We start from the raw sequence: 14,915 nt of genomic DNA on the forward strand, positions 1-14,915 counted from the left end.
AATACTAATATGGGTTAAGCATGCGTAATTTAATCGATATTTTGTACAAACAAATACAGTTTATTTTAAAACAGCTAGAGAACACGCGTTTACTAGTTTTCACTAGACTTGATTAACTTTGTTACATTTTTAGTTATTGTGATATATAATATGGAAAATTACTCATTGTTAAAGAATATTCAGGGGGATAATGGTAATCCAGACGTTATTTTTGACACTTGTTTGAACGAAGAAAGGAATAGCAGTTTTCCGACAGCAGACGATAGACATAATCCGACACGCAAAAGAAGATCTCAACGATCTGGCGCTGATTTAGATATCCAACATAATTTACCCGAACTTCCCACGGGGAAAGACAAATATTTTTTCGTTTCTTACAGTAGTGAAGATAGTGATCGTGTTTGGTCGTATGTGGAGGATCTGGAAAATCGTTTCAAATTACCATGTGTATATGCGAATCGGGACTTTCAGCCGGGGAAAAACACTCAAGAATGTATCAAAGAAGGAATGGCGAGATCTTTTAAAGTTCTTTTGTTCCTGACTCCAAATTTTCATCAAAGTGATTGGTGTTATCATGAGAAAGAATATGCTTTCGCGTGCTCTGTTGAGAAAAGGACGAATTTCATTATTCCTGTAAAACTTGAGGAATGTGAAATACCTTCGGCACTAATGCCATTGACCTATGTTGATGCGACGGACCCCAACAGTGATGTTCCTGCGAAGATAGCATCGGCTTTGATTGACACTGAGACATGTAAGTAAATTCGTTTCAAATATTTTACTTGTAGATCTACAGTCCTTTAATTGTTTTTAATACATAGTGTATTATTGTATCATAGTTTGGAGACCTTTCTACCTAAGTATATACTCACAGTTAACTTAGGTTCAATTCAACTACCGCACGGTAAGTAAATTTGTTTTATATATATAACATGTAACAGTATGTTGATCTGCTGCCCTTAATTTTTTATCACATGATTTATTATTGTGTCATAATTTGGTTGGAGACCTTTCTACCCATATATTCACAGTATGGGGATTTTAATTCAACGCAATTATCACACGGTGCGTAAATTTCGTTTAAACGTAATTATTACTTTTCTCTAAGGCAACATTATGTTTGCTTATTTTGGGTTTTACGTCACACCGACATAGGCCATTCGGCGGCGTGCCAGGTTTTACTGCTGGGGGAAGACCCCAGGTGCCCTTCCGTGCATTATTTCAGGTACGAACGTTACCTGAGTGGAACCACCGACGTTCCGTAAGCAAGCTGGATAGCTTCTTCATATGTAATAAAACAATTTAGACAGTAGATCTGATAAAAAGTGATATTTAGATTCTCGTACATCGTTACATTTGGGTTTTATATCTGATAACAGGGAAAATGGTTTTAGTTTTGTCTATGATACAAGAGAAACAGAACATTCCCAATATTTAATAATATTCTTGAATTTCTTTTCATAATAATCCCCATACCAACCAGATAGCTTCGTGTTAAGATGACCTTTCTATTGCTTTTAGATCTTATTATTATTATCAAGTGCGAACTATTTTTTGGACAGTGTTTTATCAAGAATTAACAAAATTATGCCTGAAATAATGCACCGAGAGGCACCTGATGTCTTCTGTCACCAGTTAAGCACAGAATGTTGATATTTACAGTGTCGGAGTGACATAAAATAAAACAGTAAATACACAAACTGTATTTAAGTTTTTCATGTTTTTGTTTTATTTATGTCTGAATCATTTTATTAACATGTTTAAACATCATTTCACTGTTTAAAACGTATTGGTCTTTAGTGCCAAATAACACTTCTGCTAGAATATTGAGGTACAAAATCAGATAATAAATATATTTATCATTTGCAAGGCGTGTAGTAACGATGATGAATATAAAAAGTTACTTTTACATAAAAAGCTTTCATGCACGACCTCAATGGACCTCTAAATTATGAGTTAGATTGTTTTAATTGATTATAAGTGAATATCTTATAGGACTAATTATCAAACACATACTTTAATACAAGAGATAGTTCAATTTTAATGCCTGTATGTAAGAATAGAATACATCTTCCAGGGGTCTGTCAAAAGTGAAAGACCTTGAATGCATAAATGCAGAAAAGTTCAGATAAATACATATACATTTATTTTAATACTCGTTCGTCGGTTACATGTATTAATTAAAATACTACCTTTGTAGCTGTTGATTAATCATTTAGATAGGACGCAATCGTTCTTGAAATCATTTAATACTGGTAAACATTATTCTTTCATACCGCTTTGTACGAAATGTACGTTCCGTTGCCTGTAAAGTGTGGATAATTAGAGCCACTAAGTAATAGTTATAGTACATGAAACGAGTTAGTTACGATGATATAACACTGACTGGAGCGACATCAAAAGATGTTTCTGCTAAAACATGGCGAGACAATTTTTTACAGAAAAAATATCCCGAGATGTCGCCCAGCCAGTGTTATATCCTCATAATTAACTAACGAGTTTCATATACTATAACTGTTTTATCGCAGTGGCATTAATAATAAATAAATCGTTAGCTACATTTCAGTTATTTATGATAAGGAAGTTTTTTTCAAGTTGTTTTCACTGCCGCAAAAAAAAAAAATATATATAAGATATACAAAAGACATCCAATGTTAGAGGCGGATTGTAAACTGTTACCAGGGGCATTTATCAGTTGAAATAATTCATTCAGCGGATGTACCTTTTGATTAAAGGAGAGTACATTTTATTTCATTAATTATCTTTATTTATATTTTTCATTGTATTTATTTTATTTTATTGATTCCATTTTTATGTACTTTTTTTGCTACTGGGAAAGTTCGTTACCACTGCCCCATTGGAGCGTATGTGAAAAAAAACTACATCGATATATACAAGGTGCGAAAAAAATGCAACCGCTACATAGCAGTCGAGTTTTTTTTTATATGAATCAATGAAAAAACTGTCCTGCTGTATAGCAATTCAGTTTTCAAATGTTCATTGAAGTGTACTGAGTATAATGGGTTAGTAAGAAGAAAGGAAAAGTTCAAAACCATGCGATAACCATATTTACGAAAATTAATTTGTCATTATTTGAAAAAGAAGACTTTGACAAATAAATAAGTTATTAATTATAAACACTTACCGATTGAAATAAAGAGTATATGCAGACGAGTAAAACAAAAATATGCATACTATAACTTCGTTCCATCACAAACGGAATTTAATGATAATAAAAGTCTACTTTCGATTTGCAATTTTCTGAAACTTAATTTTGGAAAAACCCAACTAACTCAGGTAGAAGTTACTTCCCCTGATAAGCAAAGTTATTTATGTACTTTCATTTTCAAATTTCTAAAAATACTAATATGGGTTAAGCATGCGTAATTTAATCGATATTTTGTACAAACAAATACAGTTTATTTTAAAACAGCTAGAGAACACGCGTTTACTAGTTTTCACTAGACTTGATTAACTTTGTTACATTTTTAGTTATTGTGATATATAATATGGAAAATTACTCATTGTTAAAGAATATTCAGGGGGATAATGGTAATCCAGACGTTATTTTTGACACTTGTTTGAACGAAGAAAGGAATAGCAGTTTTCCGACAGCAGACGATAGACATAATCCGACACGCAAAAAGAAGATCTCAACGATCTGGCGCTGATTTAGATATCCAACATAATTTACCCGAACTTCCCACGGGGAAAGACAAATATTTTTTTCGTTTCTTACAGTAGTGAAGATAGTGATCGTGTTTGGTCGTATGTGGAGGATCTGAAAATCGTTTCAAATTACCATGTGTATATGCGAATCGGGACTTTCAGCCGGGGAAAAACACTCAAGAATGTATCAAAGAAGGAATGGCGAGATCTTTTAAAGTTCTTTTGTTCCTGACTCCAAATTTTCATCAAAGTGATTGGTGTTATCATGAGAAAGAATATGCTTTCGCGTGCTCTGTTGAGAAAAGGACGAATTTCATAATTCCTGTTAAACTTGAGGAATGTGAAATACCTTCGGCACTAATGCCATTGACCTATGTTGATGCGACGGACCCCAACAGTGATGTTCCTGCGAAGATAGCATCGGCTTTGATTGACACTGAGACATGTAAGTAAATTCGTTTCAAATATTTTACTTGTAGATCTACAGTCCTTTAATTGTTTTTAATACATAGTGTATTATTGAATCATAGTTTGGAAACTTTTCTACCCATATACTCACAGTTAACTTAGGTTCAATTCAACTACCGCACGGTAAGTAAATTTGTTTTAAATATATTACATATATGTTGATCTACTGCCCTTAAATTGTTTTATCACATAATTTATTATTGTATCATTGTTTGGTTGGAGACCTTTCTACCAAAATATTCACAGTTAATTTCGGTTCAACTCAATTATCACACGGTGTGTAAATTCGTTTCATATCACTTTTCTCTGACGCAACAATAAATAAACCTTAGAAAAATGTCGCCCGTCCACAGTCGACAATCGACAGAAGGCTAGGTGCGGTTGTGGAATGGAACCCAAATTAACTGTGAATATATGGGTAGAAAATAAAGGTCTCCAGACTATGATACAATAATAAATTATGTTTGCTTATTTTGGGTTTTACGTCACGCCGACATAGGTCATTCGGCGGCGTGCCAGCTTTTACTGGAAGACCTCAGGTGCCTCTCGATCCGTGCATTATTTCAGGTACGAAAGGGCACCTGAGTAGAACCACCGACTTTCCGTAAGCTAGCTGGATAGCTTCCTCACATGTAATAAAACAATTAAAGGACATTATATCGGATAAAAAGTGATATTTAGATTCTCATACATTGGTTACATTTGGGTTTTATGATTGATGACAGGGAAAATAGTTTTAGTTTTGCCTATGATACAAGAGAAACAGAATATTCCTTATATTTAATAATATTCTTGATTTTTATTCATAATAATCCCCATGCAAATCAGATAGCTTCGTGTTAAGATGACATTTCTATTACTATGTTTTGGACAGTGTTTGATCAAAAATAAACAAAATTACGCCTGAAATAATGCACCGAGATACACATGTCTTCCTTCACCTGGCAGTTAAGCACAAAATAATTATATTTACAGTGTTGGGGTAACATAAAATAAAACAGTAAACACACAAACTGTCTTAAAGTTGTTCATGTTTTTGTTTCATTTAAGTCTGAATCATTTTATTAACAGATTAAAACATCAAATTTTTACGGAAATCGATAGGAATCTATGCGATAATATTGTTAAATTTCTTTTCATAGATGAGCCAGAGAGGCTATTGCCGAAGGAGTTTACAAGTTCAATCAAGAAATGTAAGTTTAGACAATTGTAAAAATTACTAGATTTAAGTTCAATGAAAAAGGCGATAGCATTTAAAAGTGGAAATGTCTTAAAAAGACGTAAGAAAATAAATGTGAATCTGAGTTTTTAAGTTATTCAAGAAGATGTTGCTATTTAAAAAGACTAAATGCCACTAATGTACATGTAAGAATCTGATTATTCTAATTTGCCTGAATTTTATTCATTAATCTTTTCAAAAAATACTTTTTTTTTACTTTTAAACACAAAAATAGAGTTATATATGTCTGCTTCATTAGTCGACTAAATGTCACGAAAAGGGGTGTAAAGGTCATCTCCATATCCCAAAAGATCAAATTGTCAAGGAGTCAAAGTGTCTTGCTTTCAATGCCACAAGAGTTTCCAGTATCCTGAAAGAGATAAGAGTAAGTGCAAACGCTATCAAGAGAGGAAATATGGTATGCAAAATTAAGGCATGTAATTAACAAAAACCCTCATGTCTCATTAATAAGTTTATATCAATAACCATTTGATGTCAATCAAACATGATGGATATATTATATTCCAGTCATATAATTATCTAAACTTACAATGATAATCAAACGATAACTATCGTCTGATCAATTAGATATATTCCGTAACTTGTTTCTATGCCGGCGGCAACGAACGTTACCATTGCGACCAGCGCATACATACCAAGATTAGCCGACTCATGCTTGGTCGTTTATATGAACAGAACAGAACAGAACAAAGACTTTATTTGGCACAAACATATGATATATGTAAAGCTTTAATTTAAACGATAAGTTAACATAAGGCCTTTTATGCGTAACTAATATAGACAAATAATACAGTGTAACTTCCGAAAACCGAACACCCATGGGACTTGTCAAAAAGTTCGGATTTCAGAGGTTTCCGGAATTCAGAGGTTTATGAAAATGTGGACAAGACTAAGCCACTTAATATCACTAAATGTCAAGGAAGATGTGGCCATTACTGTAATATCATATATAATAGTCTTTTAATCAAGATAAAGATGTGAATGAAAAGAATACATTTTTATCTTACCTGCAAAAGCTTTTGAATTTCTATCAGATTGTAGAAATGTTGTTAATTGCATAAACTTACTTATCGTCCGATGATAATTTATTAATTATTAAATCAACTGCAATAAAATCCCTAAAGACGTTTGAATGCATACATTGTCCAATTAATTGTCATTTAATCTGCTAATAAACACTTCAAATTAACTGACAGCCGTAAATTACTTTGATTAACCGCATCACTTCAAACATACCATTTCACAGTTTGTGATTTTAACACGTGTCAAATTACACGATCACCGCTAATTAGTAAACAATCGATAGGGAGATTAAAAAGATTAAATCTTCCTGCAGGGTTAACATTCTCGATTTACAATGTATTTCACACCTTTGGATATTTCCGATTTTTGGAGGTAAAATTGCATTGATTTGACTCTAATTTTACGAAAATATCGTCCGGAATTCAGAATTTAGAAGTTCCGGAATTCAGAAGTATTATATTAATAGAAAATAGAAGGGAAAAAATCGGGACCGAAAAAATTGTTCGGTTTTTAGAAGTTTCCGGATTTCAGAAGTTCCGGAATTCGGAAGTTACACTGTAATAACAACACATAAACACAACGTTTTAATTTTATAACAGATGAAAACGGATACAGCTTTAGTATCTTTGGGGATAGGAAGAAAACGTGCATGCCTTGCAGACCTTCAAAGTACCAATTCAACCCCACATCAGATCTGTTCAAGAGGTTAAAGACCGATAATATCCAGGTAAGTCAGTCCATCCTATTTCATTTGTATTGTTTTCTTCTAAGGACAGAAAAAAATGTGATAACGTACAGTTATCTTAAATATCTTAAATGATTTTATTCAACTGTATACATTTTATAATTAAAGACATCTTCAACAGATTTTCTTTTTCATTTTACAAGGGTAAAGAAGGAAAATTCAAACTAATGAGCAGAGTTTTCTTACACTTGGCATGTCCAAAGAAAATTATGATAAAGAACAAGGTTTGAAACAAAAACTGTTTGTCATGGTCCAACGCTTTGCATTATCTGCCTCTTTGGATCAGTCCCTACTCGTTTGTCATGCACAGTTTTGCTCTGCTTCATTGTTTAAACCAACTGCACTATTTTAAAAAAGAGGTTTAACAAACAGTAATTGTTGGCTGCTACAGTTTGAAGTTATCATTTCTTAACGAATAGCGGACATTGCCGACAATGATAAGACTGAACAGTTGTGTTGGCTGATTTTGGATTCTAGAGGAGTTAAAATAACCCGTTTGATGATTTTACATACTTTTCTCTTTGCGTTTATCTTTGTTACTTTAATCTCTCCTTTATTTCAGATACCACAATCGCTTCTAATACAGACATTCAATTTCATCAACAAGTCTTCTGTCATGTGGTCGTACGACTTCCGTAAAAAGTGTAACATTTGTTGCTGGTGAATCTTCACAATTCCCGCAATATTTTTCACTGTGGCTTTTATTTATTGGACTGGCAAAATAGCAACAGCCTCGAGGACACGCCTGTCTGTCGAGGAGTCAGATTATATGACATCTTTTCTGACAATTGTATCCATGCTGTTGATAGTTTTACCACTTGCAGTGCTTCCGATAATGTGCATCATTTCATGTTGCTGCAGCAGAAAACAGGTTAAATATTTTGAGTTTCAATAAAACTATACATCGTGTGTTTTATGTTTATATTCCAAATAATTTTAAAATAATAATAATAATAGTAATAATAATAATAACAGCAAAAATAGCAATAATAGCAATAATAATAATAATTATAATAATAGATCATCATCATCATCATCGTCATCATCATCATCATCATTAATAAGTAGAAAGTTATTCCAAGTACAATTATTGTTTTTGCAGCGGGATTTATCGTTACAGAGAAAGATATGGGACAAATTTGGCAACCAGTTCATTAATAATGGAGTCTTATTGATATTTTCGGGAAGTAAAAACAATCGTCCGAAGGTGAGAACCTGAATTGTCCTCGTATTAATTAATGTATGTATTGCCTCTTTACATTCAATAATTAGTGCACTTGTATCCTGTCTATTTATGAATTATCATATTTTTCGTAGACTTAAGAAATATATATGTACTTTGGGTCATTTCGATGGTTGACCGCATAACTAGAGTAACTTATATAAAACAAACACCAGTTTATCAGTCAATCATCCATTTGCCATTTTAAGAACATTTATAGCAGCCTGCTGTTTGACAAAATAATTGAAGAGTCCTTAGAAAATTGATTGACTGTCTTAATAATACCAGAGTTAAACCTTATTTGTGTTTTCCATCTTATTTATTTCATACATATTTTTTTCATTTTTATTTACAGCTCATTATCATGAGGTATAATGTCTTCAAATGTAAGGTAAGTTCAGTTTTATAATGCTTCATACAGAGTCTACCTACCCTTTCACACTTCCAACCATTACCAATGCTACAAAAACAGTCCCTTTTTATGTTTAGGTCAAGGTCGATGTAATTTATTAATCCTTTGCCCGCTGACACTGATTAGCCTTTACCACTAGTATAAAGCCATTCCAGTATGTCCGGGCTCGTTAGTGTTGGAAGCTCGATTTTTGCATTTTGAAATACCCCACTGGGACTGCTCCCAATTCAAAGCTAGACACAATCTTTATTAAGATCAGGTATGGGTTTGATATTGCTGTATATTGTAGTTCAACCACAGGGCACATCCTAACATTTGTCATAAGTCAAGGGAAATAATTCTTTTCAAGCGCAATTTCGTTTTGTTTCATGGGACTTTAAGTTTAGACCCTACCCCCTTTCATCCACTAAAATGCAAAATAATCTAAAAGTCAACGTCACCATGGCCTCTCGACAACTATAACTCTATGGTTTTTACTATAAGATATTTCATTGATTATGTTGAACTCGAGTTTTCGAAAGAAAACTTCTGAGCTATTGCTACAGTCTTATCGTTCGTTCGTTTCCTTTGCGTCCGAAACTTATAACACTGGACATTATTTTTTTCTTTTATTTAAAAAATGAACCGTCTTAGAACTTGGACACAACAACGTTTTGGACAAAATATTCAAGTAAACCAGACTGATATTAACTAAAGAATTACCTTGATCTTTAAGGTCAAATATCTGAAATTTGCTTGATTTGTTTTAATTTAAACAATTATAACAAAACCCGTACGCCGAATAATTCAAATATGACCTTACCCTTTATTTGACCTTGACCGTTAAGGTCAAATAATTGAAATTTGCTAAAAATAACACATATGACAAAATGACATGTTGGATTATTTTGATATGACCTTGACCTTTGAAATTTAATCGTAACAAAAGAAGAAAAAAATGAAAAAATAAAAGTGATTTTTAGGAATACTCTTTACGTATAGGTTAGTGTTTAATAATATGCATTAACCTATTTAATGATCAACATTATTTTTTTCAACAAACAACAAGGCATTTCTCTAAATCACCGATAGCTCCGCCCTTTCGCTCTACATGTCTTCCTTGTCAAGTTGCTAACATGTCACATTTAGATAAGCTAAATAAATGACCCAGGCACATTTTCTACTGAAATGTCACAGAATTTATACCTTTATCTTGTTTATAACATGTCTGGAAAAAACAGCGAGGAAAACGATGCAATTAGGTAAAAACAATGGAGTTAATGAAATGTGTACATCCTTTTAAAATAAATGGAAAATGTGAGAAAAAAATACATTAGAGATTATTCATTGATACAAATTTGTTATTAGCTTCAAGTTCACTAACATTTAAAATCCCTATTGATTTGCTCATTTTAAAAACAATTCATTTTTTTCTGTGTGAAGGGGGTCCATGTTCAATGAGTTTTCCAGCCAAAAATGTAATCATTGTATTCTTGATATCAATGATTGTTAATGCAGTTTATTCCTATCAAGTGAAAGAAAATATTGTTTTGGTTACTTTTTCTATAAAATATAAAGTTTAAAACAGTCAGCAATTTATAACAGTCATTTTTCTTAGAGTTCAAAGGATATAAAAAAGTCAATATGCAATCATTTGTCTCTGCGTACCCAACATGTATTATCTATGTAATAAATCAGTTGATTGTATCCACCTGACCTCGACTAATTTTTTTATGTTGGCATTGTTTTGCTAACCTTGACATTTTACAACCATACCTCTAACTCTTCCCTAATATAATGCATTATTGAAATTTGTTAGACTACGGTTAGACGACAGATTAAGTGAATTTTATTTAGTTAGTACACATTAACCAAAGTTAGACAAAGCAGAAATTTGAAAAATACTACAATGTGATTGGACAAAAAATAATGTTGATCATTAATATAATATTTTGCATGTAATTGGCTTTAAAAAGCAGAAAACGTAGAGCGTACTCCCGCTTTGTGAAGGTATTTGTTATTATTTTAGGATTACCTCAAATCAGTCATCATGGAGAAATATCCACAGGTTGGAGAGCCGTTAGCTGAGGTAATATACAGTATGCAATGTGAGACAGGACACGACTCGACACTCAACATGCATGCTTTTAACTATAATATTATATATTCTAACACTATCGGAAATTTTTCTATATAAACAAAGAAGGCCCGAAGCGTGCATTATTCTACAACAATGCACTCGCCGTTCTTATTATCTCCCTGTGTATTTTCACATTGACGGCGCCATTTTGTTTGAAAAATCTGATAAATAAAACAGTATTTTGTCGAATTTTGTTGTGAAAACTATTTAGAATGAAAGAAAATGGTCTAACTAAGAAAATGAATCCGAACACCAATATCTTTAATTCAGTCGTTAACGCTGTACAGACGTTTAAAGTGTTGTTTACGTGACGTCACAATGTAGCGCCAAACAGCACGTGCAAAACAATCAAATCAAGTACGCTATTTTAATGTCGCAAACGAGTCAAGTTTTACGTATATTTCACTTTTAATAATTTGTTATTCGCTTGGAAAATTATAGACTGAAATAAAATAAACAAACAAAGTTTTATCAACGTTTTCAAAATTCGTTATTCTCAAAATGTTTCTACATACGGTAGATTTAACGACAGTTTTTTTCAACCCACTGGAACGGCCTTTAAAGAACGTTTCTATTGGAAACTCCTGAGGCGAAAACAAATTTAAACCACCAAACATCAAAGTCCAACTTTATAATAATAATTATATTTTTTTCTTGACGTGTTAGAAATGGAAATAGATATTAATTCTTCGTGCATTATTGTATAATAATGCACGTTTTTCGTTCAAATGCTTTGTATTTAATCACTCAGGCCTATCGGCCTTCGTGAATATATTACTACGCATTTGAACTCAAACCGTGCATTATTCTACAACAATGCACTCAGAATTGATATTTATTTCCTAAATATTATATCATACTATTTGTAATATCATATAATGTTACCCGATTTAATATGACATCATGCCCATGCTAGATATAAAAGAATCTATTGGGAACGAGCTTTGGCGTGAAAGTTATTTTCAATATAATTCGATTCCATTGATCAGCTGTTAGACTAACACGTTACCTTTCATATTTTAATACATTTGTCCCCTATAAAGTTTCATTTTGTTAAAATAAGATTAAATATCGCGTACGTGTAGGAATACTTAAAGAATTGTTGCACGTGGAGTGTGAGATAAGACTATGTGAGATAAGATTTTCCAACTCCATCACTTTTAGTAGCATTTACGGATTGTTCTGGTTAGTGAGATAAAAAGATACTTATCTGTAGTTATAATTGTTAATTTTTAGCCTGAAATTTATTACCTAAAATACTTTTTTTCCAGACTTACGCACTTTCAAGTATCAAACGTTATGTCCAGGAAATCTTACCAGTTCTGGCCGAAGATTTCGACAGTTTGGAAGAGGCACCTTACAACCGACATAACGTTAAAAGAGGCAAAATCTGTATATGTCAACATCTTGAACTTGTGATGTAATTGTGTCACCATTTGTAATTTTAACCATATGCATATGGTCACAGAGTAAAGTCAAAGTTCTGATTTGAAATATCAATGTATTTTATTGTATATTTTATTTAGTAAAAAAAAAATATTTAAGAGTTTCAATTGTTTTGGTAACAATCATTAATTTTAAATTTCTTGTGCATGTTTGACTATCTGTATCTTAGATTACGGTTTATTTTAATGAACAATGTCATCTATGCAGTTAGAAAATATTTATTCTTTGCCTTTATTTTAAAACGAAAATCGTATTTTTTTATGAATTTAAATTTCATATCTTTTGACATGAATAACCAGCGTAATTTAGGAAATTCCTATCCGTAGTTATTTATATCACATTTTGGATTTTCCGTGCGAGCTTAAAATAGAATATATATATATATATATCGGCTATTTTTAGCTGCACGCGCGAGTTTATATTTTTAGTAACATAGTCTCTCCGCACCGAAGCGCGACGCCCCTGATAGAATAAAAAAGGGCAATTGCAACTTCTCGGGCCTTTTAGTCGGTCATAATAGCCGATCATTCCGATTGGTATGAGGATGTTTGTTTATCATGTACAATATCGAACTCTATTCGCCGGTCTCCTTTCGGTAATTCCCGGTCTCTCCCGGTCTATTTTGACCGGGATTACTAGAGAACGGCGAATAGTATCACACGTTTATTATCCGGTCGTTCAAGGTTTTGGAGTAGTTGTTTGATATCGTTACATATCCCAAAAAAGAATGGTTGTCACTTAGTTTGGTTACAATAATTTATAAACACAGATCAACTCTCAAATTTACTGATTATTATTATACATAAACATACAATTCGAAAAAAAACAACAACAACAATAGCATGTTTCATTTTATTTATATGAGATAAAAACAATAAATATGTACAATAATTGAGTAAAAAGGTACATTTTTATGGTATCTATATGACATTATCAACTTTGAAACATTATATTTAATTTGTTATTCGTGTTCAGTAAAGATGTTGAGGAATTATCATAAGTTCCAAATTAGATTTTATGAATTATTCAATTGATTGATAATTTAAAAATGATACAGAAAAATACAAATGTACATGTACATGGTTTAAGAATACACAATATAATATATTGAAAGATTAACCATAATTTATTGAATTTTTCCAGTTAATTTTTGACTTATAATCGTGGGTCAATATGACAATTGAATTCTTAAAATTTATTTTACAATTTTAATAAAGAAAAAAGTAGTAAACGTAAAACTCATTATTAAAATAGATCATAAAACTCACAAAAAAGAAAAAGAAAACAATATTCACAAAATATGTAAAACATATTAAAATAGATATTACAATTATTGTATAATACAACAATTATGCTCAACATGATCAACATGGTAATATAACCAGTGTCATATTTTTACTAAATGTGAACAAATACCTAAAGAGGGGGTCTTCGCTAATAGCGATAACATAATAACGGACAATACACAAGTGTGGTGTTGATCAGGCGTTACACAAATGGATTATAAATGACTGTATATATCCGTTGCTATTTATAATCACGATATTACATGTGCATTTATGATCATTAAAAAATAACAATTATAATATAATATTATATGTACTTTATTATTTCCAAAAGGTAAAAGATCTATTAATGTTGACTACTATTTTGTATGTTCCAAAGAAAATACAACATGAACTTGAAATTCTATCAAATCACCAATATTAATGATAATATCCAAAAGTACCCCCTATACAGTATAAAAAAACTTATACCATATGTAGAGTATATTTTGAATATCATTGACCTGTATATTTTGAATATTATCGTTAATATTGATTAAATTTCAAGTTCCTGTGTAAAAAAAGTAATATTCTAATCTCTAGCATGCCTATAAAAGTTCATAATGAACAATGTCTTTCGTCCGCTCATTCATAAGTGACATACAATTCTAGTAAAAACCAATTCACCATTGAAAAGTTTATAAGAATATATTGTCATCATATGTGTACTAGTTCATCTTAACTTTCTTCATTTCTTGCTTGGACGCCCTCTGGTGTTTTGCATAAATGCTTGTCTTGTAATGATAATGAAATAATGTTTTCTCCCTCGTTTATATAGTGTCAGCCTTTTAAAGCATCAATAAAAACATTTGTATTGATATTTTCACTTCTCATATTGTTTTCTTGTCATACAATACCGAAATAATATCTCACATACACTAACACACATATTTGATCCATATCAGTTACAGATCCTGTAACACAATTTTTTTATGATTTTAAATCATAAATATGATGCTCAAATTAAGTTTAATCAATATTGTAGGTTCAAAAAAAGCATTATTTATAAAAAAAATATTACCGAATTTAAAGATATAATATGCTCAAATTTGATATCAGGAATTATTGGTAATTTCTACACAGTCTCTTTGTATATACATAAAATAAACATGTTTTGATTTCACACAAAATAGATATGTCATGTTTAAAACTCTACACACACTATAAGTGGACACACTATGAATATATAGTGTCGCTAAAAAAATGGCAGTTTTTTAAGAAAATACTAACTAACTTGTCCTGTAAT

General features: G+C 31.5%; 2 protein-coding genes across 2 annotated transcripts; both read left to right on the forward strand.

Moving 5' to 3' along the window:
• The first annotated feature begins 8 nt into the window (after positions 1-8).
• LOC132714551 (toll-like receptor 1) lies at positions 9-789 on the forward strand. The gene has a single exon (XM_060697443.1). It carries the CDS (start codon positions 151-153, stop codon positions 760-762), a length of 612 nt encoding a protein of 203 aa, XP_060553426.1. The 5' UTR covers positions 9-150; the 3' UTR covers positions 763-789.
• A 2,877-nt stretch (positions 790-3,666) lies between these two features.
• LOC132714552 (uncharacterized) lies at positions 3,667-13,060 on the forward strand. The gene is made up of 8 exons (XM_060697444.1): positions 3,667-4,114; positions 5,280-5,330; positions 7,000-7,127; positions 7,708-8,016; positions 8,248-8,352; positions 8,723-8,758; positions 10,788-10,847; positions 12,170-13,060. Exons 4-8 carry the CDS (start codon positions 7,915-7,917, stop codon positions 12,320-12,322), a joined length of 456 nt encoding a protein of 151 aa, XP_060553427.1. The 5' UTR covers positions 3,667-4,114; positions 5,280-5,330; positions 7,000-7,127; positions 7,708-7,914; the 3' UTR covers positions 12,323-13,060.
• Positions 13,061-14,915: the final 1,855 nt, after the last annotated feature.

The sequence above is a fragment of the Ruditapes philippinarum genome, unplaced genomic scaffold (genome assembly GCF_026571515.1).
Source record: "Ruditapes philippinarum isolate M1 unplaced genomic scaffold, ASM2657151v2 ctg4083_1_1_1_1, whole genome shotgun sequence".
Classification (NCBI taxonomy): Eukaryota; Metazoa; Mollusca; class Bivalvia; order Venerida; family Veneridae; genus Ruditapes; species Ruditapes philippinarum.